At 29.1% G+C, this 27,875-nt stretch overlaps 1 protein-coding gene across 3 annotated transcripts; it reads right to left on the reverse strand.

Annotated features, from left to right (window-relative positions):
- Nucleotides 1-653: 653 nt before the first annotated feature.
- On the reverse strand, nt 654-27,875 carry LOC129910260 (glutamate receptor 1-like). Of its 3 annotated transcripts, none has more exons than XM_055987562.1 (16): nt 27,293-27,875; nt 27,073-27,194; nt 26,792-26,944; nt 14,295-14,422; nt 14,099-14,228; nt 13,482-13,735; nt 13,223-13,387; nt 12,893-13,150; nt 12,449-12,764; nt 12,286-12,380; nt 12,029-12,196; nt 11,846-11,939; nt 9,829-10,199; nt 9,475-9,719; nt 9,051-9,408; nt 654-794 (listed from the first exon to the last, which is right to left on the reverse strand). In XM_055987562.1, the coding sequence occupies exons 2-16, from the start codon at nt 27,173-27,175 to the stop codon at nt 783-785; spliced, it is 2,850 nt and encodes a 949-aa protein (XP_055843537.1). In that variant the 5' UTR covers nt 27,176-27,194; nt 27,293-27,875; the 3' UTR covers nt 654-782. The 3 variants fall into 3 exon arrangements, with proteins under 3 accessions (XP_055843537.1, XP_055843536.1, XP_055843535.1); XM_055987561.1 differs by lacking the exon at nt 654-794 and adding an exon at nt 4,717-7,149 and having other exon boundaries at nt 27,293-27,874; XM_055987560.1 differs by lacking the exon at nt 654-794 and adding an exon at nt 4,717-7,176 and having other exon boundaries at nt 27,293-27,874.

Below are 27,875 nucleotides of genomic sequence, written 5' to 3' on the forward strand. Positions count from 1 at the left end.
CCACAGAACAAAATATTAAGTATACGCCATAGTGACCCATTTCGATTGTAGTTTTATCATACCATATTATTATTTTTTGTTTCTAAAATTTTGAAATAAAATTAATCCAGAAAAAAGACTATTTTGTGCTCTTATTTTTTTCTGATTTAATCTTTATGTTTTTCAGAAGAAAACACAAAAATTAATTTTAAAACTAAATCATTTTTTTTCCTTTTTCAATCAATACCTAAACAAAATTATAATTTTTTTCAAAAACAATGCAAAGATGCTCTTTAGCTTGGCATTGGAAATATTCATAAAAGGCGATTTGGTTTGGTGAATAAATTTTTTTTTCAACAGAACAAAATAATAAGTTACGCCATAGTGACCCATTTCAATTGTTGTTTTAAAATAGCATATTATTATTTTTCTGTTTCTAAAATTTTGGAATAAAATTAATCCAAAAAAAGCCTATTTTGTCCTCTTATTTTTTTCTGATTTAATCTTCTATATGTTTCTCAGAATAAAAAACAAAAATTAAGTTTGAAAATAAATCATTTTTATTAAATTTTTGAATAGACGCCACACCCAGACACTTGATACTAATTATTTTTTGTTGCTCTTAAATGTAAAATTTAATAAATACAAAAACATTCTATCGCTTTTTATAAATAAATTCATAAGTTTTGATGTTAGTGTTACAAAAAAAAAATAAAAAAAATATGATTGGTATCGATCCTCCAGAATCTCTATATTGTTTTTTTTTAACCGCATTTGATCAAGCTGTAACATGCTACTCATGATCATGTATGTTGCTGAATTAAATGAAAGAAAAAGAAAATTATTGCTATGAAAATACTTTTAACCTTAAGTGACTAGTTCAATAATTGCAATTCCTAAAAATAAATACCTTACTGTAATATTACTTACCTTAAAATTTACTAGAACAGTAATGTTAAAAAATTTCCTATATGAAGTTAATCTTATAATTAAATATAAGTACCAGAAAAAAGGTATTTCATAGCAATGCTATGCATGCTATGTTACCATTATCGATTAATTTGACAAATAAATAATCATGAAAGTCTTTTTTAATTTTTCACGTTAGAAGGTATTTTTTGAGGGTAATGTGAGGACTTGCAACTTGTAACGAAACATCCTGTGAATAAAATTCAATACCTGTGAAATTAATGGTACCAGTTGTAATGATAATCAAAAACCAAAAGATTTTATTCAAATATCCAAAGTGAAAGGTTGTTTTTTGAGATTTAAAATTAAAATTTAACTTCGGAGCAATACAAAAATTTATGTTTTTGTATAAATCAGTGTGAAAAAATACACTTAAATCATGCTCAGCCTAATTGCAATACATTAAGAGCGGAATTCAGAATCGTCTCGTCACTCAAGTAAAAATTTTACTAGGGTGAACCTTTGCTCTTGCGTTTGGCCCACTTAAGCTACTCGTTTCTTTAATTTTGGCTTATAAATACCAACTGAGGAAATTCTGAAGTAAATGGGTGAGCAAACACTCAGAAAACTAATCTCAGACTTGTGCTTGAGAAAAAATTTTAATTGAGTGACGACTCTGAATTTCGCCCTAAATAATTTTTCTCTAAAGTAAGTTTTTGGCATTAAAATATTCATAACTACAGCATATGATTTTTGGTTAATCTTTGTAAGGCATCATTTATATACATAAATGGGTAGAATCATAACCACCTAGAAGGCAGGAAATTAAAAATCGAATATTTGGAACATACCAGTGGCGTCGCGTGAGATATTAAGATAGGTGTGCAATTCCTGAAAATTATATACCTTCTTACATACATATGCACCTACATATTTTTTGAAAATATCAACTACTTTATTTATTTTGTTAAATAGACACTTACCATTTAATTTATTCTCGATAAAACTTATAAAAAAAAACAACATCAATGGCCTTATTGTACTAACAACAGAAAACAAAACTACATTCCAGACTGTCGTGCATAGGTTTTGTTCGCACGAGCTTCGATGTAATACATGTACAAAATGTACATTGTATTTTTCATCTTTGAAGCTTTACAGAAACGGAACAGAAAAGATACAAAAGAAAAGAAAATAAATTGCACGACTGGGGTCGCACGTACTTGCTCTTATGCTTAAAGTAACTATAATGTTAAAGCTTTTTATTCAAGAAATTTAAAATTTGATTTTGAAGAAATTTTATAAGTAGTATAAAAAAATTAAATCTAAAAAAAAAAATTTTTAAATATTTTTTAAAAATCCAAAAATGCGTTTTTTGAAAATTTTCTAAATTTTTAATATTATCTTTACTTACTTACACACGTTTGTATAAAAATTTTCATTTAAATCGGGTTAATGTTGTACGAGATATTCAGAAATGAAAAAACCCGTTCTATGACAGGTACCGTTAATAACGGTACAAAAAATATTTTTTTTATTTAAAAAGTTGGCTCTTATGTGTAGTACTACACACAAAAATTTTAATCAAAATCGTTAGAGTCGTTTTTGAAAAAAATTAACTTTTCTATTTCCGTTATATGGCAGGTACCGTTAGTTTTGGTGATAAAAAAAAATTTCAATTTCTCCTCTAGGGAATCACCAAAAACTGCTAACTACCAAGTTTGAAGAAAATCACTTCACTCGTTTAGGCTGCAGCTCCAGATAGAGACAGACGGACAGACAGACAGACAGACAGACAGACAGACAGACAGACAGACAGACAGACAGACAGACAGACAGACAGACAGACAGACAGACAGACAGACAGACAGACAGACAGACAGACAGACAGACAGACAGACAGACAGACAGACAGACAGACAGACAGACAGACAGACAGACAGACAGACAGACAGACAGACAGACAGACAGACAGACAGACAGACAGACAGACAGACAGACAGACAGACAGACAGACAGACAGACAGACAGACAGACAGACAGACAGACAGACAGACAGACAGACAGACAGACAGACAGACAGACAGACAGACAGACAGACAGACAGACAGACAGACAGACAGACAGACAGACAGACAGACAGACAGACAGACAGAATTGCCGGACCCACTTTTTTGGCATTCTCCATCATCGTAATGTCATGTAAAATTGTTATCTCGAGTTCGATTTTTTTTACGAATCCTAAACTTGCCCTATAGTACCTATATCGCAAGTAAAAATAATGCAGCTCGTGCACAGAAAATCGGAGCACGAGTTTACTACAAATTCATCCTAAAAATTAATACTAAAAATTCATCCAAGACGATAGGGATAGTGCGAAAATCTTGTGGCCTAGGCATATAGTTCAGAGTTGAGTTGGATGAATTTATTTGACTAATCAACAGAAAATGTGCACAGCTAGAATTCTTGTGAGTTTATTTTAGCTTCTCAACATTTTTCGATTACGGAGTTTTGAAATAAGAATTAAGAAGGAAGAATAATATTGTAGGCTGTGTGATACAGGTTTAATGGGTTGTGTAATTGTGCATACTTGTGCATGTCATTAATATTAGGCATTGTTCGATGAGGGTTAGATCAGGGTGTGCAATGCACACCTGGCACACCCTGAAGAGACGCCACTGGAACATACCTATTGCTTTTATCAGCTTAATATTATACGTTATTATCATACTTAAGAACCCTTTAGTGCTGAGTCCCAATTCTGAATCTTTGTATTAAATCATTTGAAATATGACAGAATAATCATTAAAAATAAACAACTAACATCAAAATTTTTCCATACAAAAAAAGATACTCATACGCCACAGTGACCCTTTAAGTTTATATTAATTTAATCACTGACTTAATAGCAAAACATTTTGTCTTTTGTTGATTATTTAGTGAATGTTAAAATTATATAATTTTAGGTTTAAATGTTTTCTAAAATCTCGGAATCCTTTATTAGAAAAATATCACATGTAAAGAAGTTCTATATCTAATAATAGGAACAGGTACACCCGAAAAAAGGCTTAAATGTTGAAAATGTTAAAAAAAAATAGCTTATTTAGGTTTAATATTCTACAATATCAGCTTTAATCCTTTGGAACTACTGCTGAAATAAAGCCAAATTTGCAGCAGAAAAATTTAAATAAATATAATATTATTGAAAGAACACTTTCTAAATTTAAAAAAACAATAAAAGGTTATTAAAATAAATGTGAAGGGGGACAATAAATATTTGTATAAAATATTTATCATACTTTTAAAATTATGTTCATTGAGTTTATATTAGTATTTTTAATTCAATGTTCAAACAATTTTAAAACGAGGTAGAGGTAGAATTGAAATTGAAATCGAACGAGGTAGCTAGGAGTCTAACAGCTCCATTAAAAAAATAAAATGTATAAATAAATACATTTGTATTGAAAATATGTATGTATTAAATAAGGTGCCACTCAATAAGAGCGTACTCATTTGTATGTATTGTCATTTTTCTCACTTGGTTTTTATTTGGCCAAAATGAATTGGTTTAAACGGCTACTGAATAGAATACAAATAATATGAACATGCATAGGTACTTACTAATTGTGATTTGTCCAGATCTTCTGAATAAAAAATGAAAACTCTATTCCAATTTTGATTTTGTTATATTTTCTCTTATGTAGCAACATTAAAAACAAACAAAACATAATTGAATATAGGTAAAAATTTTAATAGAACGAAACAATTTTACTATTTATAGATCTTGTTTTAAAAACATGTGTATTTTGATCAGTTTAACAATCAGTTTTTTTTTTTTTATTTTACCGACTTAGACATATTAAAAATCCATTTAAAGAAGAACAAATCAATGTGAAATATTCCAACGATTATAAAAAAAATAAGAAAAATCGAACACTTTCTGTACATTAAAAATAACAGTGATATGGTCTAAGCATATTTTTTTTTAAACAGACATTTTAGATATTCTTGCGAAGATTATTTTATTGTAACATGAACACAATGCACAAGATTTCTTATATTTTCTTTTTTTTTTTATTATTAAAAGTTTTACTTAGTGGATTAGTTTTATAGTTTGTATATAACAATTTTTTTTCTTATGACTAAATTAATCCTAAATACAAAAAAGATCGTATTTTTTGTGTGAGTGTCTTAGATTTTCTTTACTAAATGTTTAACCCTGGATATGATGTTAATGACAGCTTATATGTTTTATTAATTTATTTTTTTTAATTATTTTTGTTTAGTTTCATTTTAAAGTTATGTGTTTAATTTTACTCATATTTATATGTATAGTAAGGTTTTAGTAGAGCTACGGTTGTTTATAATTCTAAAAATTACACCCTATTCCTAAAACCGCTTTGATTGGAATAATTAAACTTTTTTTGATTTAATTTTTGTTTTTTTTTATTTCTTTTTTTGAATTTAATAGTACTTTATTTTGGTTTTGGCACAATAAAAGTGAAGGTTCTGAAAATGGTACTATTAATGTGAAAAATTTAAATTATAACAAATTACCTAAGAAAAAAAAATGAAAACTTTCAACAAAAAAAGAGATAACTTAAAGGAAAATATTAAGCCCCAATTTATTCACTCTTTCATTATATTTAAAATCGCCATTTAAAAACGAAAATTTCAAAATCTGTGACTTTAAATACAATGGAGTAAATAGATTTGGCGCAATGTAGCTATAAATATTTATTTACCTTACTTAATCTATTTTTTTTTCTTATAAACAAAAAATATATATATATTTACTATTTACAAACACGATAAAATTGGGATAAATATTTAGTTTACTTGAATGATAGTTTTGGAGCCAGTGAAGAATTTTATACTACAGTCTTGAAAGATATGGTTTCAGATTAATATGTTAGAGGACATCCCCCCGAATTTAAGTAACCATTTGAGTCCAATGATGCATTGGCTATAGGAGCTTAAAAACAAATAGAAACAAACGAATAAGTTGGTAATCAAGGACTGTCTTGCTCGGGTTTTATCGTTGAAGAATTAAACCACACACGAAATTATACAAATATTCTTGCAAAGGTAAAAATACATTATCAAGTTAGTCTCTTGGTACTTTTATACTAATGGCAGTAACTTAATAGTATTCAAATCAAATCCGTATATGCGAAATAAATTCATTTCCTAACCTAACAATTGGGTGGCATCAACTATTATATTTACATGAAATCAAATCCCGTCACTGGCTCCGGAGCTTTTCATATCAATAAGTTAATTATGAAAAAAAAAAACAATTTTATTTTATTTTTTTTAATTTATTTTATTATGTTAACTTAATCGTGATTTCAAAGAATTGCATGAATAAATTTACTCTCGCTTACTGTTATCAAATAAAAAACTTAAAATGAAAAAAATATTTTTACAATAAAATATCTTACATTTTTTTTGTGGACGCATAGCAATGAATTTGATTTTCTTTGTTGAGTTTTTGATTTATTTTTATCTGTTTACAAATAAAACCACCTATGCCACTCTACTTCTCTTTTTTTTTTTAGTTTTATTCTTGCAATGAATTGCTGTGTGTGCATCCTGTTCGTGTATATTTATTATTCAAGTATTAATTTAATTTAGTTGGCACAGTATACGTTTAAAACAGTTAACATGATGATTTCCGGTCATAGTTTTATCACTAATTTCGGAATTCTAAATACATTTCTTTTTTTTAATAAGTTACATATACTTAAAAAAATTATTGTAAAAAGTTATTTATTATATTATTTTTATTTTTATTTCGAATTATTTTATAACTTATTAGTTTTATAACAATAGTCAGTTCTTCTTAATCTACTCTTTAGCAAAATAACGTCAACTTCACATTTTTTGTTTTGTTTTTTGTTTTGGATGTGAGCATCTTATTTTGTTTTTGAGTGTCAAATAAAAGGATGCTTATTTAGTGTATGGAGTCATTATAGTTAATACATACTTTCAGCATTAGTTTTACTTAGCATAGGGATTACTTATATCTGGATTCCGAATTAGGGTATTACTTTGATTACCAACTGATAAGCTTTCATGGTTGCCAAGCATTTTCTCAGTCTCCTGTCTACTGTTAGCCATTATCCTTCGAATTGTTGGTGCGCAAGGAGTACGTCAAAGGCGTGACTCTTGCGCATGCTCGCGTCAAACCTGACCATGCGTATTCATGTGCATTGACTCCGTATCGGATGTGGCATTTATTTGCGCTGGCGGGTAATACTGGAAATTAATACAATTTGAAATAACCTGTTATTAATTAGATGTTGTTCCCTGAAGTTGTTTTATAGAAATGTTTTTAATTTTGTATTGTTGTTGTGTTCAAATATTTTGCAAACTTTGTCTCTAGGACCTTAACCAATCTACCTTCGTTGTTATACTAGTTATATGGTATTTTTTCATTTAGGTTGCGGTTTAAGAAACAGTTTGTACATGGGTACAAGTCCTTATTTTAAAGTTTTTTTTGTACATTTTTTTTTGGAACAACATTATCTAGCGTGTTTTTAAAATGCAGGAAGGTGATCTCCTTGATAAGGCAGACAAAACAATTTTTTAAATACCTACTAAGATAAAAAAAAACCTTCAATATCTAATTTTAATGTTTGATTACATTCAGTATCAGTATCAGACGATGAGGAATTTAAAAAATCATTTTTGTATGTAGTCATACATATTTTGCATTTACTCTATATAGCAAGTATTGGTTTCGTCTAGGAAAAAATTGGATGATGTCATACTGTCATGGCGAATCTAAAGAGGGATTTTTGGAATAATTTTTTTTGGACCATTATAATTACAAACCAACCAACCAAACCAACCCGAATTCGCGATTTGAATGAAATTTATTTTTGGCATACCAATTTTATTTTAATTTTTTTTTTTTTAATTATTATTTGCATATAAAAAAAAAAAATTGCAAAATGTTATGGAGCTAAATTTGATTAAGGATTTAATTGTTTCCTTTTGAAAAAAAAAACGAATTTTGTATTGTGTATTTGCTACTTTTTTTGTTTCATATGCATTTGCCAAATTTCTGTTTAAAATGTGTTAAAAATTTTAGCAACTTCAAACCTAAGAGCAAGTTCGTTCGACGCAGTCTTACATTTTTTTTTTAATTTCAACTTTTATAAAAAGATTAAAAACTGTCTGTACCACGTTCATGTTTTTTGTTTTGTTACTTAGAACTAAAAAAAAAACTAATGATTTTGTTTGTATTTCTTTAATGAATGTTTCATTTTATTTTAAATTTACAATGATTTTTTCTTAGTGTACCATCGTTTTTTGTAGTTATTATTTTCCTGCTAACTACTGATACTGCAGTAACATCACTTACTGCCGGATAACACAGTTTTGTGTTAGAAAATGTTCGCAGGACAGTGTTTGCCTTTAGCGCTCTTTTGCATTATTTATTAACATTAAAAAAAAAATGGAACAAAATTTAAGATAAAATAGTTTTTTTCATGAATTTTATTTTCTGATATCTAACCAAATCGATAAATTTCCAATGGTTAGTTGATATTTCTTCTTCAAAGAAAAATATTATTTTCATATGATGGTAATGTTTAGCTCAGATGATTTTAGCATCCCCATTTTTTTCTTTATCGAATTTGTGTTTCAAACAAACCAACATTTGTTTTTAATTTCTTGCATGTTGATCAAAATCAATAACAGCAATTGGCCGAAAAAAAACAAAACTAGGTTAGGCATTTCACAAACGACTTAAATCTTCAAATATTATATCAATGTCTAGTTTGAAGTTTGATTTTTCTTAGACTGTTCGTGTTCATGGAAATAACTTTATAGTTTTATAAGAAAATCAAATATTGAATTTTTGACGAATTATATACATCTCAATTTTAAATATTACTTTATGTTAGAAGTTTAACAGTTAAATTTTTATCTGAATTCTACATGGTTTTTAATCCCTTTGAGTTTTTTTTTATTTTTAAATAATAAATAAAATACAACTGGTCTCATAGTCCCTATACTTTTTTGTTTATATTTGTATTGTTTAGTTATATGCATAAGCATGAGCACTTATGCATCCTAGATGAACCTTTTGTGTGTGTACATTTTTAATTTCTAATATAACGTTTGTGACTTTATTATCATATAGTACTTACCCCGACTCTACCATTGTCATAGTCTCTACTGGCTTGAATTGTTAATTTAGCCTTCGAGTGCATTGCATCTGATAGAGAATTTCTTTGATGGCGGTTTCCTGCCGCCGATGACGAAGACGATGAAGAGGATTTACTCTTGAAGCAGAATTCAATAATTGCTACAAAGACTGCCACTAACAGACCTCCAATTAAAATATAGAATATTCCAGCTACATTACTCAATGACAGCTCGTTATGTGAGGTCTCTTGATTGTCTTTGCTCAGATTGCATTCAGTCTTATCATACCACCACTTATTTCGCAATTTTATAAGTTCTCCATTTTCTTTCAATGACAGTACAGCTAAATTAATTGGATCTCTGAAATAATTAAAATTGTTAAAGATTTTTTTTTAAATTATAATTATTAAAATTAAATTTTCTCACTTTAATGGAGATCCAATGGGAGTAGCTATTCCGAAACCTTTGGTATCTAAATTTCGACCGACTTTCATTGTATCGCATGGCTCCCGAGCATTAACGTATTCATTCTTTGGTGACTCCACCAATAGAGCATATTTTCCTTTTGATGTTCTTACACGACTTATTCCCTCGTCGTAGGTGTTTACGAAGACATGTTTTCGTGAGTTCATGTATTCCCACATTTTATTATGGAGGCCAATTTGAGATCTCTGTGTAAACAGAAAATTTTAAATATTGATTAGGTAATATTTAACTTAAGATATTCACGTTTCAAAACCTTATTCCATCTTAAAGTTTTAATAAATACCATAAACCTACCCTGAAGAAATCCCACGTTGAACCGTGAAGTAAAGTGCCATATTGCACTTCAGTTTGTGTTGCAAGATCTTCAGGTGAATTTATTGGTGTAACCATTCTTTCGACTGTTAAAAAAGCGGCCAAGTTTGCAGTGTACGATGAAATAAGTATGAGTGTGAAGAACCACCAGACAGATCCAACGATTCGTCCAGATATTGATCGCGGGCTTATATCACATCCTTGTTGCATAAATGCGGCCAGTGAAAACCAGAATGAATTCAATATGCTGAAATCGTTTACAACTACAGCGGGTGAGGCATAACTTGGGCCGACACCAGGTGGCGGTTGCTGTTGTTGGTTCGGTATTTGATCAGGATGTATATTTATCGCATCTAGAAGAGGGAGTTTGTATGTTTATAGAAAATTTATTTAGGTACATATTTCACAGTTAGTTGAAATTAGCTGTAGAAGGAGAAGCTAAAAAAATATTGTTGGTCAAAATTAGGAAAATAGATAAATTGTGGTTATAATTTATACGTATATGAAGTAGTTCATATGTATGAAAGACTTGGATGCAATTACGAAAAAAGTTTCACTTGGTGGTGTTTAACAGATCTGTCCAAAGAAATTAAAAGCATAACTTCTCTTTACTTTATAGTGTCAGATTATATCAATTCATATTTAAACCGAACTTTTGACATAAGAGCAAGTTCATGCGACCCAGTGCATTTTGGTTCTAGTTTTATTTTGCATTTTGTATCTTATGGTCTTACACCAATATTCTTCTGCTTACTTCAAAAATGTCTAATGTTTTGAAATATCTTGAAATCCAAGGTTTTTATTGATTTTTACTTGCGATATTGGTACTATATATCAAGTTATTTTAGAGAATGCCAAAAAAGTGGGTATCGGAAGTTCGTCTTAATTCGATTATAAGCCAAAAATTAAATTTTGCATAAAATAATTTTTGGATTTAAAAAAAAATTGAAAAATGTTTTTGAAAAATCCAATTTTTGAAAACCGGCCATTGAATTTTTTTGAAATTTTGTTTTTAGATGTTGATTAGTGATTCCTACAAAATGGCATACCAATTTTATTTTAAAACTTTCTTTACAAAAAATTATTTATAAAAAACTATTTAAAAAAAAAAGCGGCTCTAACGATTTTGAATTTTTTTTTCTAAATATGCATCTTAATATATTTAGTAAAACTGCATACTTGTCTTGGAAGGCAATTTGGTTTCAGATTTTGTTTAATTTTTTTTTTTTTAACCAATTTATTTTCTTTAATTTTATTTTTGTTTTATATAATTACCTACATTTCCCAAATTTCTATATAAAAAGACTTACAAATTTAAGCAACTTGAACTCTAAGGGTAGTAGGTATTTATACAAAAAAAAAATGTCACTAAAATAAAGAATTTTTTTTTCATCTACCGAACTTTAGATAAACCTATAATAAATTAAATTTTTTAAAAATAAAAGTAACTTTATAATAAAATTTCAATGCCAGTGTTAATTTTTTTAAATTTCTAATTGTCTTGCTTTATCTTAGAACTGAAAAAAAACATGTTATTTTAAGAATGCAAAAAGTGGTCTGTTAATCTTAAAAGTTTCATCATTCAAACAAAAAATAAATCATCATAAATTAATGTGACAATTTTCAGAATAACTGTGGGTAAAATAACCCAAATAAAAACAGGATTTGAGCTTATGACTCTCTTATCTTTTAAATATCGACTTGTAAGCTAAAAACTTAGACAGAAAAAAAACACATATTTAAATTTGCACCACTATTCGCATATTAAAGACTAATATACATGTTTCCATGAGAGATCTTAAAGCGAAAAACTATTCGTTATTTCTTGGTCATCTTTCATATACTTTTCCCTTGACCCTGCGGTGTCTTTGTCACTCTTAGTAGTCTTTAATTTTTTTTTTTTAACCTGCACATTAATATAGTTTTTAATTTTAAACTACAATTCTACTCGAATAATACCAATGAACTGAACGTAAATACAAGCGTGTTAAAATCTTACCTGAATATTGAATAAGTCGCCATTCATATGGTGAAAATCTTGATACGAAAAACAGAACTATGCTGACTCCAATATAGCTGAAGATAACACTAACCTATGAGTAAAACGTACATTTTGTTTTGTATTTTTTTTTCGAGTTTATAGAGTTTCATGAACATGTCTTTTATGGTGATTTAAACTCACCCATATTTCCTGGGAAAGAGGATTCATAAAACTGAATACACCTGGGGTCTGCTTAACTGGCTTTTTTATCATAATGGAAATCCCTAATGACATAAAGGGTTTGCTAAAATCAATAACTCGTTCACGTTCAGCTGTAATGGTCATTGGAGCAATGGCAATATCCGCTTCCTGTAGTCAAAAGATTATATCAAAAGTTCAAAAGTTTTAAATTCTTTCTTTCTAAACTTATATACACTGATATGTATAGTAAAACTTACCCGACGTACAAGCTCACCAACCATTCCATCCCATCCACCCCGCACGTTCGGATTCTCAGCCCCATAACCTCCGTCTTTAACTAAGCGCATCTCATCTGGACCCAAAAACAAATTTAACTTGCAAATCCATAATAATATATGAAGAGAGAGAAAAACAACTTACAGTTTATTCCCAATTTCTTTGCAAGTAAATCGGCTAAGTCCTTACAATAACCCTCGAAGCTATCGTCTTTCTTGAGCATTATATAAGGCTCCTCGAGCAGTGTTGTCACAATGTATGTGCGATTTTTCTCAAATTCCACAGGGGGTCGAAGGCGCACGTATTTTGCTGACAAAGGCATTAGGCCAGCCTCATCAGACCATTCAGCAACTTTAACCATTGCGCTGTTCACAGTCATTTCGACTATGTGAAGAGTGTAATTCTGCCTCCGGCCATCATCATTGAATTTGATGTCCCCTGTTAATCCTTCTATCTCCACCTGCAGGCAAACATTTAATATGCTTTGAGTTTGTCGTATAATTTTATATGTCGAGGCTAATACACACACCCTTTTCCCTTGACCCTGCCTCAGCATACCTACACAAAGTAAATTTCTACTTTTCTTACCTTTCGCAAGTATCGTGAAATTTTATCACCATGTTCCCAAGGGTTTACCCAACCCCTGGAAGTATTACAATCCAAAGCACGAGTACTTGATCCGACATTATTACCACCCGTTGCCGTAGTTCCATTCGCTGGACTTGGTATTAGAGTCTGACTACGGCGCTGGACATTGTTTCTGAATTGATCTGGTTTCTTGCGAAGAATTTTATTGAAAGCCTCGACCAGCACAAACACTGCGTCATACATAAGGGCAGCTTGTGCCTGAAAATTCAAATGTAATCCCCTCTCAAATCAAAGTCCTTACACACACATTCATTTTGCGAGAGCTCTTACCGATATGGAATCCCTTCCAGCGCCCACAGAGGTCACAGGGTCGAGGCGTTTCCAATTTTCGTAAAATTCCCGTACCAATCGTCGATTTGTGTCAACAATCCTGAACCCAGTTATATTTATAGCACCGAACTCGATAACTTCGCTTTCCCATCTATCGTCCATAACCTGGATTTTCGTTTTTTTTTTTTTTTTTGGTATTTGTATTTATGTTTATGTTTATTGTTCTGGTTTTTGTTTTCTATATAAATAAAAACCTTACCAAGCCACTGAGCAAGTAGTGGTATGTGCGTCTGCCTAGTGCAATATCCCTGACATGAGTTATAAGAATTTCTTTTGCCATTTCCGTTGGGCAATCAAGCACAATGTATTTGTTTGTCCAACGACTTAAGTCCTCGAGGGTATGTAGAAATTCTATTGCCATGGTAACGTTTGCTATACGTTTGACCATTTCCACTTGAAATGACTCGTTTCCGGGCTTAAGTCCTTGGTAAATTTGTTGCAGTCTCAGGAGGCCTGTGTTATTAAAATAAAGAGAAAAAGAGAAACATTACGTAACAAGTCGATACTTTAAATGGCAACAGAAAATTTTATAAACATGGAGTTATGTGAAGGCGATTGTACACAGCAAAGCTTTTTATGTATAATTCATGTATTTTCTTTAGTTCTACATTATTTAATGTTGAAAAATAAAATTAAAAAAATCACTCAGCTGTAGAAAAATATTCATATATAAAAAAGTAATTTTGAAAGCATGGCTAAGCATTTAATGAATTTTAAAAAATAAACATTTTCATTTATATGAAACTATTGTTTTTTTATATATCTAATGTCTTTTAAATTAAATACATATTTTGTTAAATTTCAAACTATAACTACCGTCGTGTGAATCATAGAGATATATTATTCTTTGCCATCCATAGAATTGTATAGTATCTATAATAGCCTGGTGGTAGTCAGGTCTCATACTTATTGCGAAATCAAGAAAACCTGATGATGGGGTCAATACCTGAAATAAAAAGTTATACAAATAGGTTTTATAGATTAAATATGTAGATTGTTAAAATTTCCATACTTTTTCAGGAAACCACGGTGTCACAAATGGCATTTGAAATGTATTACTGTATGAATGCAACGTATCAAATGAATCTGGGGAAACGGCTCCAAGCATAGAATAAACTCCTCTTGAAAATTGGTTGCATACTATTAAACAAATTAAAAATAAAAGACGAATTCATCAGATAATACTTCTTAGAGAAAAGTAGTTACTCATCAAATGCAAATGACTGTTGAGGACATTAACTTAATTACCTACTTACTTATTTAATTAAATCAAGAGTACAAGTAATGACCATATTTATTTTATTCCAATAACTTCTGAATTAATAACTCGTAATTTTTGAGTTATGACAGTATTCAAATAAATGAGTGATATATCTATTACGAAGAAGCAAATAAAATTATATTTTTTTACAAAATGATACTAAAAATGTTAAATTTTTAGATATATAATTATCAGGGATATAATGTTGTGGAATTTGCCTTTTTTTCTTGCTCTATCGTACGACACTATAGATTAAAAACAAACACGTTTCACGTCCCCCTCGTGCCAAATATATGTATTTTATTTTGCTATTTTTTGCCTTTTTTGCCTTTTTCTATGTTTTTATCTTTTTAGCGTCTTTAAAGTAATGTCTACACACAAAACATTCAAATACAAACAAAAAGCTAACTTACTCAATATATCTATATTAAGGATTCACTAATTACCCCACACAAACAAAATTCGAATGAAAAGATCTAACTATGCAACTTGTTTGTCTGCTATTGCTACCATTTATTGCCTTCTATGTTCTATTGCGCGGCCTGCAACCGACACGTATCAGGGTTCAAAAGCTAACTTAGTCAATTTACAATATTCGATTGGAGAAGTCCTCCAGATTTTGACAATCAAGAGAGGTTTGGAAGCCGCGAAAGGGGCAGTCGCAAAAGATGTTGTTAAGATGTACAAATCAGTTTATTTGGGCAATAAGGGACTCGAGAGAGTTGAACAAGTAAATTGAGTGAAAAATTGGAACACAAATCAAGAGCTCCCGGCAAATGTTAAAGTGGGTGATGTCGAGTGCTTTAATTAATTAATTTAATCTGTAGCTCCTTTAAAGCACTTTTATGCTGACTTTTCACGAGTAGATTTTAGAAGCGTGATATATCGTCCGACTTGCAGCTTACGTTCACACGAGTTGAAAAGCTTCGCCGCACGTTACCTGAACATTAAAAAAAACCTCATGATTGTTCAAAATTACTTCAATTAATTTTTATATTACATGCTTTCTCTCAATAAATGCCTTTTTTTGTCTTTTTGGGAGTTTTATTTTGCCTTTTTTTAAGTTTTTAGGTCCACAAGATCCTATCCCTGATAATTATATTATTCATCAATAATTCTTATTTATCTTTAATTACAAAAACTTAAATATTTAAATAAGTATATAAACAATGTACATAGTTCTTACATAAAATAGAAAGTCTTTTATAAAATTATAAACAATATTACATGTTGAAATGCCAAGCTGTAACTTACAGCTTGAGTAACAAATTATTGAAGCAACAGTGCATACAAAACTTTCTTCTTGAAATTGAATCTAGAAAACGATTGAAAAATATCAATCAAATTTAAAATACTGTTGGTATCTTTGATACAGCGCAATATTGGTGCATTTCTACCATAAAAATTTCTTGAAAACTTTTTACGGAAAAAAAAGAAAAATTTACGAGACTGAGAAACATTTAAAATTTTTTTCTTATCTGAAAGGATTCTTGATTTTTGCGTTTATTTATTGACACTGTCGGCAAAAAATTGCTCAAATATTAATTAATTTCGATTTGGGTTATTGATGGTGTCTGGGCCAAAGTAGTATTGTTCACAACATTTGCACTTTGTTCGCGTACACTGTGGCGTATACGTACTTTTTTAAATAGTTCTTTTTTTCTTAAAAAGCATAAAAGAGTAGGATAGTAGAAGACGGTTGAAGTTAACTCATTAAATATAATCTTTTTCTTATAATATAATTTTTAATTTATAAAATTTAATTAAAGATCAACATATAATAAAAAATGATGTGTCAACTCCTGTCTAAGTTTGAAAAGCATTTTATTTTTGGAAGACATCTATTTTGGAGTAAAAACTCAGCAAATGGCCATCAGTATTATTTCAAAACCCACAAAAAAATTGAAACTCCGAAATTAAAAAAAAAAAATTTATAATAAAACTTAAGTGTTTATTAACATTTTTGGTTTTAAAAGAAGTATTCGAATTCAAATTCTGGTATATTTTCAGTAGAATACATTAAATCAATAGAAATCAAATTTTTTTCGGTTTTCGAAATTGTATAAATTAATTACACTGTGTTACAAAATAAAAATCATGTCAATTACTTTGGAAGTGACCTAGCAGAGGTTATAGGTATTACTGAGAACATCATATATCGGCTCTTGAAATCAAGTTATCGTCAAAAAAACGTTTTTAAATGTTTTCAGATTTCAACGATTTTTAACTCAGTCATTTTTCTGTCAATTTAAGATCTTTTTACAGTTTTAAACAGAGGAGTACTTGTTCTTTTTGAAAATATTTTTTTTATAATGCTCAAGCACCAAATTGGGTGTAGATTTTATGGGCTAAATCTCAAAGTACAACATCAAAATTAGTTAGACATTGTGGAAGTTGCGATTTTTTTTTATCCGAGAAACAAATTTCATTTATTTGGGACAATGAAAGAAATGAAAAAATTAATTTCTCTGTTCATAATAATGGTAGAAAATTTGTATATTAAAACTCTTCATTGATTTAGCTAGATTTCAAAATTAATTTTAAATATAGACAAAATCGTCTTTTTTTTTTTAATTTGAAACTCCAATCGAGACTGGTTGGAAAAAATCGGCTATTTTTTTTTTTTTCTAAAAACCTAGGTATCTAAATTTATATCGAAAATTTCCACTTGCTGAATACCAAAGAAGTGGATTTCATAATTCTGTATGTCTGTCTGTCAATCTGTCAATCTGTCAATCTGTCTGTCTGCCTGTTTCAATTCAATGTCTGTGTGTTCGTTTTTATGTACCTCAAGCTACAGCCTAAACTACTATATCGATTTTTTTCAAACTTGGTACTGAACAGTTTTGGATAACCCCCTAGAGGTGAAATTGAAATTTTTTTAAAGACCAAAATAACGGTTATATAACGGAAATAGAAAAGTTATCTTTTTCAAAAAAAAAAAAGGCTCTAACGATTTTGTTTAAAATTTGTGTGTGTAGTATTACCTAAGCTAAGAGCAAATTTTTGAAAAAAAAAAATATTTTTTGTACATAAAGGTACAAAAAATAATTTTTTTTTCGAAAATTGGCTCTTAGGTAATACTACACACAAAAACGCCATATATTCATGCCATAGAACGGCTTTTTTAACTAGTGAATTTCTCGTTAACAAAATCGTCTTTAACCATTTTGGTCCTACAACTTTTGCATTTAACTTTTTATTTATGAGGTCTTTTTTGACAGAAATTGTAAAAAACACGATTTTTGATTATCCACCCCACTTTTCTCCCACCCACCCCCAATTTGTTTGTGGGCAATTTATTTTCCCCTAATACCTACCATTTATCCTAATTTTTTCCAGCACCCTTATGCTGCTAATAATATTTTTTTTTCTCAAAAAATGTTTTTCACTAGTCTATTATAACAAACGAAAAGAAAGTCCGTTCTTTCTGTATGCACGCGTTGTATTTGTTAGGGGAAGATTTATGTAAAAAATCAAAAATACATTTTTTACAGAAAAACTCTCTACGAAGCAGACGAGGATTTCTTTAGTCATTTATAAAAACAGATTTATTTTTTTTTACATTACTAATGAAATTAAAAAATTATTTAAATTTAAAAAAAAAATCAAATTATAAATTTTAATTTTTTCAAATAAATATACATATACATATTTTTGGAGTTTTCTAAAAAGTTAGAATTTTTTTTTTGAAAAGTCCATTAAAAACACTAAATTTTTTTGAAAAATTTTGTAAAAAAACAGCTAAAACGATTTTCAATTTTTTTTTTCAAAAAAATCTTTTTTACCTATACAAAAAAAAACGGCATGCATACTTCGTTCTGCTGTCAAAATCCTTTTTAAAAGTGTGTTTATGTAATTATAAAAACAAATTTGATATGTTTTTACGATTCTCATGAAATTACAATTATTCCTTAATATTTTGTTAAACCTTAACATTAGAGCTACTTTCATTAAAGCAAGTACGTGCATTTTACTTTTGCTACCATTTAGTGACCAAACATCAAAATCTTGCAAAATGTAACCCGAATTTAGAGAACTTAAATTTTAAATGCTTCTTCTTCAGTGGTAAATTATTATAAGAGAACATGATAACTAAAGGTTTATAAAAAAAAAACATTCAGAGCACGCGTTTCAGTTGTTATACTAAAGTGTCTCCTCTATTTTTATTTTTTATCTTTCACTTTAAAATATAAGAATTTTTAAAGAAAAATAAAGTACTTATTGATTTCAGGAACTGAAAATTTAATGTAGGAGAATTAAAAGAAGTATTAAAGGAACTGACCATATAACCGATTGGTTGTCGTAATTTGTGTATGATAAATATTATTTGACTATCTTCTATCTAAATGCAAAATTCAATTTGTTCGTGACAACTAGCGTTGTTTGTAATTTAACGACATTAAGAACTTTCAAAATTAAACGACTCTATAGTGGAGTCAAATAATCTCAGGCTCCGTTTGCTCTAATCTTATGAGGCATTCCATTCCCTTCACGGATAGAACTTTTGTAAGTACAACTAATTCCTTGCTTCACTTTCAAGTAGTTAAATTCATAATTACAAATACAAAATTTCCATAGACTTTCATAATACCTACTCGGTTGAAAGAAAATTTTGGGGCAAGTCTATAATATTATACACGACAGTAAAAAAAAATTTAAAATTGATTCTAGATCTTGATCTTGAGATATCATACCAAGGTTACCTCAAACTCAAATTTTGGTTATGATAGATCCTTTCCTTCTCATTAATCCACGAAGTAAATATATATTAATTTCATCTTTAAATAAAATCGTTTGGAAAAAGAAAACGGAAATGATTATTTTTGACAAAGAGCATTTCTAAAAGGCACTTTAAACTATAAAAGTACTGCATGTACTGGTGAAAAATTCTATAGCAGTACCGCTTGCGTTATACGTGTTTACCTTTTTTACATTACAGTTGTATCTGTCCCGCTTCTGCGTAATTTTCTGGTGTTGCAGAATTTTAAATAGTTTTTTTCTAATTCGATCAGTAAATGTTTAATCTTAAGTGTTCACGCAGAAAATAGAAAAAAAAAAACACTCACTGAAATCCATATTAAAGCCCATTCCATCATTGAGTTTATATGGAGACGAAAACTGTTTGTCAAAAAGTTAAAAAGACACTTGACACTTGAGTTAACTTGGCAGTGGAAATGCATAAATAGAAATCTAAAATGCTATAGCAGTATTCTAGCCCACTTTTACATACATTAATAATACTATGTATTACTTTAATCAAAATTTTGTTTTTTCAACTATAAAATATACAATTTACACTCACACAATAAAAAAAATTTGTTTTAATTTTTTTTTATTTCAAGGTCAACAAATTTCAGATCAAATTTTATTAAGAAAATGGAAAAAGGAATTATCACGAATTGTCCCCAGTTAACTTTTATTTCACTTTTTTATGCCACATAAAAGTTATCGCAATTAATTTCACAAATGAAAGTTTCCATGCACCTACGTATATTTTATTTTGCTTTCTATTTCCAACGATAAAATATAAGTTATTGTAATGAAATTTATACGAAATGTTTAATTTTAGGTTAATATCAGTGTTTCACTCATAAACTTATTACATTTATGGTTTCTATTATCGTAGAGGTTTAAAATTAAGGTGTTAAATATGCTTTGGCTGGGTTGCACGTACATAATGTACTTGCTTAAATAATAAAAGTATCTCTTATATTAAAGATTCTTATGAAAAATTAGGGAAAAATTTTAAATGAATTTCTTATACCTGAATCTAGTTTTATAAATATGTACTTTAACACCGTTTATAATGATTTTCACCACAAATCGAGATATTCCGTTGTTTATACTATAAAAGGAATTTTCAGGAATTTTTTTTTGAAAATCATCAGAGTGGTTAAAAAAAAAATAATTTTTATTTAAAAAATATCTCACAATTTCAAAAAAATATTGTTATGCCATTTAAAGTAAAATATTTATATTCAACACATCGAAATTAAAAAAAAATCACAACCCGTTTAAAAAAATAAAATTAATACGTTTTTTTTTTTTTTTTTTTTTTTTTATTCCCACGCCTCTTTCCCCCCCAGATACCGCACGCGCTGGGGTCCATTTTCACCGAGTACGAAGTCATTTGCGGATGATTATCGTATCGGCACTTTTTAGTGTTTTTTGAAGGTAAAAACAAATTAAAAAGAACTAAATAAGTAAAGAGAATGGTGATACGAATATCAAAGGAAGGTCAAAGATTGGGACTGCTTAGTACAAGCATTTATTATATCTGTGCAAAATAAAAAAAATTTAAAATAAACAAAAAAATAAATTTAATATTTCATGTTTAATTTTCAGAAAGTGTCAAAATTTCAAAACAAAATAAAATTAAAAAAACACGAATTTTAATCAAGTCATTAGAGCCGTTTTTGAAAAAAAAAGGTTATTGCTACTTTTTGTTGAAAAGAAAAAAAAAAATAATAAATTTTACCTCTAGGGAATCAACCTAAATCTGTTTACTGAAAAGGTTTGCAAAGTTTGAAGAAAATCGCTCTTGTTATAGTCTAGGCTGCAAAAAAAAACTAAACTAAACTAATTAAAAAAAAAGAACCTTTAACTTTTATTTCATCATCCTAAATACTGAAAATGGTGTTTATTTCAGACAAAAGTTGAGAAAACACAAAAATTCTACTACACCGTATAGCTACTCTAAAATTTTGAAAATAAATACTTCAAGCATAACTTAAATAAATGTTTTTTTTTTTCAAATATTCCTACCGAGTAGGAAAACGTGAGAAATAGAACCTCTCGTGCGCCACATATTCAAAAATTCATACATTCCCGAAAAATAACCGATTTTGCAGTCTTTCTTAGCCCTTAAGCACGAGCTTTCAACTAAACCACTGGCACTGTTTGCAACGTAGTTTGGTCTCATAACATATGTTTTGTACTCATTCTGTAATCCCCTTATCGATACTGTGAACATTTGTTTAAAAAAAATAAATGAAATCTTTCAGTTTTCGTTTAGGGCTGCCAGACGTCCCGATTTCGGAGGGACAATCACGAAATTTGGACCCTGTCCCGATATCTGTCCCGATTTACAAACTGTCCCGATTTCGTTCCGATATTCCCATTTCGTTCAAAAACTTTGGGAAAAAAAATAATTGTGAGTGCTATATAAATGAATATGTCCTTATACATAATGTCCTTACTAGGAACATTTGCAGCATGTTAAATGTTGCTGTTCCTATTCACACTTTTTTTTTTATTATAAACACGTATAAAGTAAAATTATTGGTTCAATGTTTTTTTGTTGTGTGTTAAAATTTTAAGCATAAAAAGCTTTTATTAACTCTCAAATAAAAAAAACTGGCAAATCGCATAAAATTTTTAAACCTTCATTTCTTAAAAGGCGACGTTAAATTTAATGGAAATTTGGGATTGTTACCTACATTTATTAAAAGATACATCAATTGACATTTTTTTTTTTAGGATTTTTTTATGGATAATGCCCAATGTAGTCACTATCCATTAAGTTTAAAGACGCCATTAAAAATTTAAAATTTGTCAGATCGCATACGAATTTTAAAACTTCCCATTTTATATAGTGACTTTGAATTTAATGGAGTGTGAATAAATTGGGACTAAGTTTAGTTTTGAAAAAATGAAATTTTTAACAATTCATATTTTTGCGTGAAATCCACAAAAATGTATGAAATAAGTTAAGGAAAATTTTGCAATCACACACGTGATTCTTTTTATTTGTCTTTAATAATTTTTGATTTCATGTATTTTTTTGGAGTCCCGATTTGTCCCGACTATAAAGACCTCTTGTCCCGACATTAATTTTATCTGGCAGCCCAGATAAGTCCAGTGTAGAAACGGAATTGATTTATCTAAAATAAACTTTTAACAGCTAGTATCACGGAAATCTAAACAATTTCCGTATTTTTGACGTTTTTTTAAGATTTTCTTCCATGCTACTGATGTATTAGGGAAGGTCTTATTTTAAAAATCTTTTTGTAGTAGATATTGTGAAACCTTTAAAATAAATATTTTAAGAAAAATATCTTTAAGCATTTAATTTTGAAAGAAATTGTAAAACCAATTTTGTTAAAGAGTATATTGTTTATAAAATTAAAAAAACATAATCCCAATCTTTGAATCCATCCGTATAAGATACTAGAAATCGAAGAATTCCAATAATATAATAAATAAAATAATAATAAAGATAAAATTAGCATAATTTGTTGGTTTTATTAAAATTCTTCAAATTGAAGTGCTCCACAAAAGCTTAAATAAACCATTTGAAAAATTTGGTTTAATTTTTTGTTACTTCTTCGTGATTAAACTGGAATTTTAACCTTGATAATTTCTTTTCATGATGCAATTGATTACAAATTCTGACCGAATTCAACATTTTTACCGATTGGAAACATTAATTTATTATTCTGACTAAACTTTTGACAATTTTGTTTTTATTGAATGACGGTGATTGGTGAATTATTTACCAATGAACGAAGCAAATTTGAACAATCATGGGTATAGATTGAATGGAACGATAATATGTGAAAAGTTGTCAATAACAGGTGAACTTCAGACAAACGAAAAGCTTGAAACAAAGATATAAATTTTTATATTTCATCGGTGCACATTATACCTATAGATTTTCAATGTAAAGAAGAAGGTAAGCTATGTAAAAATTACTTCAAATTAAATATTTTGTTTTCTAAAAATCTCTTAGGAGAATCGTAAATGAATATATTTTTGTTTCATATGAGGTAAACTTCAATTAGTGAGGCGACTTAGCATTAAAAAACAGCTCAATCGTGCACTTTGTGATAAAAGCATGAAATTTACATCGTTGGTAACACTCAATATAAGAGTTATTTTGAGATATTGGTCCATCTTGTATTCCATCCGGAAGGGTAGATACAAGAGTTTTTCTGTGTTGCATTCGCTTTGTTGCATATCATAGTAGGTATAGGTAATTAAACATTTTTATTTTAATTGATATGATAAATGATTTCGAGGTATTTCTTAACGCCCGATCGAATAAAATTAACACTAAAATGTATATGTAAAAAGTTATTGGACTCTTTATGAATAGTCTTTAACTTAAAGAGCAAGAATCAGAATATTACCAATTGCTCTTTGAAAAAAAGTGGTAGCCTGACAAAATTTTGTAAGGACGTTTCATATACCGTAGAAAAAAATAATAAAATATGTCCATCAAAATATTTCGGATAAAAGGGCATTATTTTTAAAGATAAAGAACAGTCTTCAAATGGTACCATTGCACCACATAGAAAATGTATGCATTTTTTTAAACTGCATTGCATATAGATGTCATACATAGTATGAGAACCAAAAATACATTACATTACATATTAAACTAGTCTGAAGATAAATCTCCGGACTAGAAACACTGCAGCTTCGGAATCTAGGTCCATTTTGCTGATACAACACAAGACATTAATACAACACAGAAAGACAAAGAGAGAAAGAACGAGAGAAGAACATACAACACTGAACTACGTGGCACAGAGGAGGAGACATAGTTGAAAATTGTCTCATGTTATCGCACAGGTGGCTTCAGTTAAGCTGGCGATTTAGAAAAAACTTCTGAGCCGACCGCTGGGTTTGAACCCACGATGTCTGGCTCTGAAGTCATCCATCTATTCCTCTGTGCCATGGCCACCTGCAGAACCAAAAATAATAAAAGATTTTATTATATTTACCATGGAATATTAAATTTTAAAACTTAAACAGTTTGCTTTTATCTTTCATTAAATTTTCATACAAATTAAAATTCTGAAGGAGTGAGGTGCATAGGTAAAAGTATGAAAAAAAATTGTGTACTTTGTGATAAAAGGATCAAATTAATAGGATTGTTAGCACAATATATAACCCTCTATGAATTTTTGTTTATTTATAGTTTTAGTATAATGTATGGTAAAACACTAATTTAAAGAAACACTAAAAAAGACAGAAATTAGTTATATTCGACACTTGACAACGTTGTCCCAAGCACGACATAGATTCCACAAAGACAATTATTGAAATTTTACTGAAGTAAGTAAGAACATTTTGTAATTATAAATTTTTCTTTAACATCACCTTTTGCTTGGAAAACTTTTCTTTTACTTGCCCTTGAGGTGCCAAATTTTCCTTGGCAGAAAAATTATTAAATTATAATAAATAAAACTATTGGTATTATGAGTATTCATGTATAAGTTTGATGCAGGTTTGTTTAATACTTATTTTAGTTCGCATCGTATCAGTTTTAGGGGAGAGTTGCATTTTAATGTTATCTACTGCACCAAATATTTTTTCCAAATTTCCGAATTAATTTTTGTTCGGTTTCTTAATTGAAAACTGTACACAAATTGATTTTTGGACATATTTATCCGTTTTAGTTTGGTTTTGAGTTCGTGTTCACAAGTTTCTTAATGAATATTTTTCCATTGAATTTTCGTCAGTACTTTGTTGTCGGCTTGCAGACACAAACAAATTTATGTTCCACTTTAAATGGGTACAATGCTTAAGTAGCCAGACCAAATATTTAGCATTTTAAAAGAATGTTTTTCATATCGAATGGAATAACATTGGTATTTTATTTTTCATTTGTCGGATATGTTTCTTAATTATTTTCTAATTTAAGTTATAACTTCAGTCACTTTTTACTTGTATTACCTATTTATAGCGAATTATAGTGGTAGCAATTAAGTGTTTTATAAATGTGAGCCTTGAACTGCTTTAAGTTGTTATCCATTTCATATTTTAGACAAAAATCCTTTGAAACTGAGATTAAAATCACATATAATCATTTTTAGCAAAAAAACAAAACCGACTTCCATGGATCAAAACTGGGTTTTATGGTTTTTAAAATAGTTCCTATGGCTAAAAATGAACGAAATTGAAATGGGACCACACTGCAGCCACCAGCTTTCCAATTCAAAAAGAATTATCAAAATTAGTTCACTCAGTCCAAAGTTATGCGGTAACAAACAGACGAATTGAATACCTCCTCCTTTTTGGAAGTCGGTAAAAATTAGTTTTACATTACATTAACACACACATTAATGCTGCAAATCAATTACATTTGTATTTGTTTACTTAATTAAAGCAGTTAGAAGTACCTAATTATATTAAAAGTGCATTTTTATTTTTTTTTGCTCAACAAATTCGTACAACTTTTCATCGAATCATTTTCTTTGAAATTTGTCAACAGTTATTTAGTTATTAGTTTTAAGAAATGAATTGAACTAAACACATTTTTTCTTCAATAAGAATATTATAATAATACGAGTATCAAGCCAATATATTAAAGCCTTGAACTTCAAGATCAAGTAGGTATCAAGTGCAATACAATTGTTTTCATGGTACAGATATAAAAACAACTGTCAATTTTTTATGTTTCCTTAAAGCCAAATACTTCTTGCTCCGTTATCAATTTACTAGTCAAGAGAGCACAGTAAATGCAATTCCGCCACATCATTAAAAGAGTAGTTTTTATAGTCATCACACATGAGATCGTTTATTCAAAAATCCCATTATTTACGTAAAAGTCCCATTTCTTCAGATTTTTATGGAATGTATACAAAAAACATCACAGGGCTATTTCCAAAGTTACCAGCATCACCCATAGTAATTTATGTTAATTCAATTTTAAAGAGGGAAAAGGTTAAACTTTTCATGGACGCTTTTTAAGTCGATACAAAATAAATATAACAAGAAATAAAGGGTGGCGTTTAAGTTTTGTTTTAGACTTATTGAGAAATTTGGTACTCAAAAATAATAATAAAACATTGATTATGTTTTCTCTACTGATATCATTATGTTGTATTTTAATTGATGACCACTTGTTGCATTTTGAAATATATTTAATCAATATTCTATTCTTTTGATTCGTCATTATTTTATAAAACTTAAAGGACTTTGGTTTGTAACTTATGCCGTTTTTCTGACAAAAACAATAACAACAGTGAGCTTGCGTGTAAAGAAAAAATTAAACAGATTAACTTTTTGTGAGTGTGAAATGAAAACTTTTTTTTTATAAATTTTTTGTGAATTAATAGTAAAATAAGTTGTTTAAAGTAATTTTGTAAAATAAGAAAACTTAATCTTAAAAAAAAAAGTAAAATCCAAATAGGTTAAAGAAAAACTGCTTTTCCAATACTTAAATATTAAAAAAAACTTAATCCTCTCTCAGTCATAAGCATTGACAGAAGACAACCTTTCAACAATAATCATACTTAATCGAGAGAGCTTAAATGCATCAGCAGTGTTAATAACGTCCACATATGCCTGTAACTCAAATCTCCGCGAAGACACATTCAGATTATGATTCAACATGGCGTACTTGAAAGCAGATTGAACTTCATCTGTTCCCTGCTCGAAAATAGCACCTACACGTCGAAAATAATAAAAATCCATATGAAAATACATTTACATCCATATGCAGCGTAGAAAGGCAGGACTGGCTGGATGATGATTAATCCTTTTTTTGCAGCACAGCCGACAGCCACCGACTTACCAAGAGGAATTTTTTCTGTCAACGATTGTTGTGCAACTGTGCAATGTATCCAAAAAGTTGCGTGTAATATCCATAGTGTAACAAAGGTAATCCCATAAAACATTTTCGGAACAATATATGAACTGGAAGAAAGATTTTTATCGAACCGTTCACATACATATATGCATACTTTATTCGCACAATATCGTATAATAACGAATAAAAAGGCCAACACACTTACACTAACTCGCCAGAGACCAAGAGCTAGGGCACCTATAAGACTGAATTTCTACGAGTGAGAAATATTTTGAAAAAACGTATGATAATATAACCGCGCCACAGGAATTTAGATTCATTTGGAATTATTTTAAGGGTCCGATAGTAGAACTTTTTTTTATATTCTTTCTTTCTTTCAATCACATTCTTTTGCTATTCGCAACCACACAGGAAAAAAAATGGGAATAATCAAAAAATCATGGCCGACGAAATCTTTCGATTCGGTTCTACACACACTTTGCGCTATGTACACATAATTCCTTTAACATTTTAAGGACTTGTAACAAAACATATGATTGCGGTATCCTTTAGCAAACACCCTTGAGCCATATCACTGGTAACTTGTTTTATCCGAAATTTTATTTCCAAAACACTAAAACCGATTACGTTTTTGGGGATCCGTGCCGAAAAGGTATGTGTGTTTTTCACTTTTTTTCTTGTATGATAAAAAACTATATCCTTATTACAGAATTTGTATTTAATAATCTATCAGAAAAAAGCGTTTCGACCTTTTTGGACTGCCGCAGCTCACGTTCGAATATGTACTA

This window comes from Episyrphus balteatus, chromosome 2 (genome assembly GCF_945859705.1).
Source record: "Episyrphus balteatus chromosome 2, idEpiBalt1.1, whole genome shotgun sequence".
Classification (NCBI taxonomy): Eukaryota; Metazoa; Arthropoda; class Insecta; order Diptera; family Syrphidae; genus Episyrphus; species Episyrphus balteatus.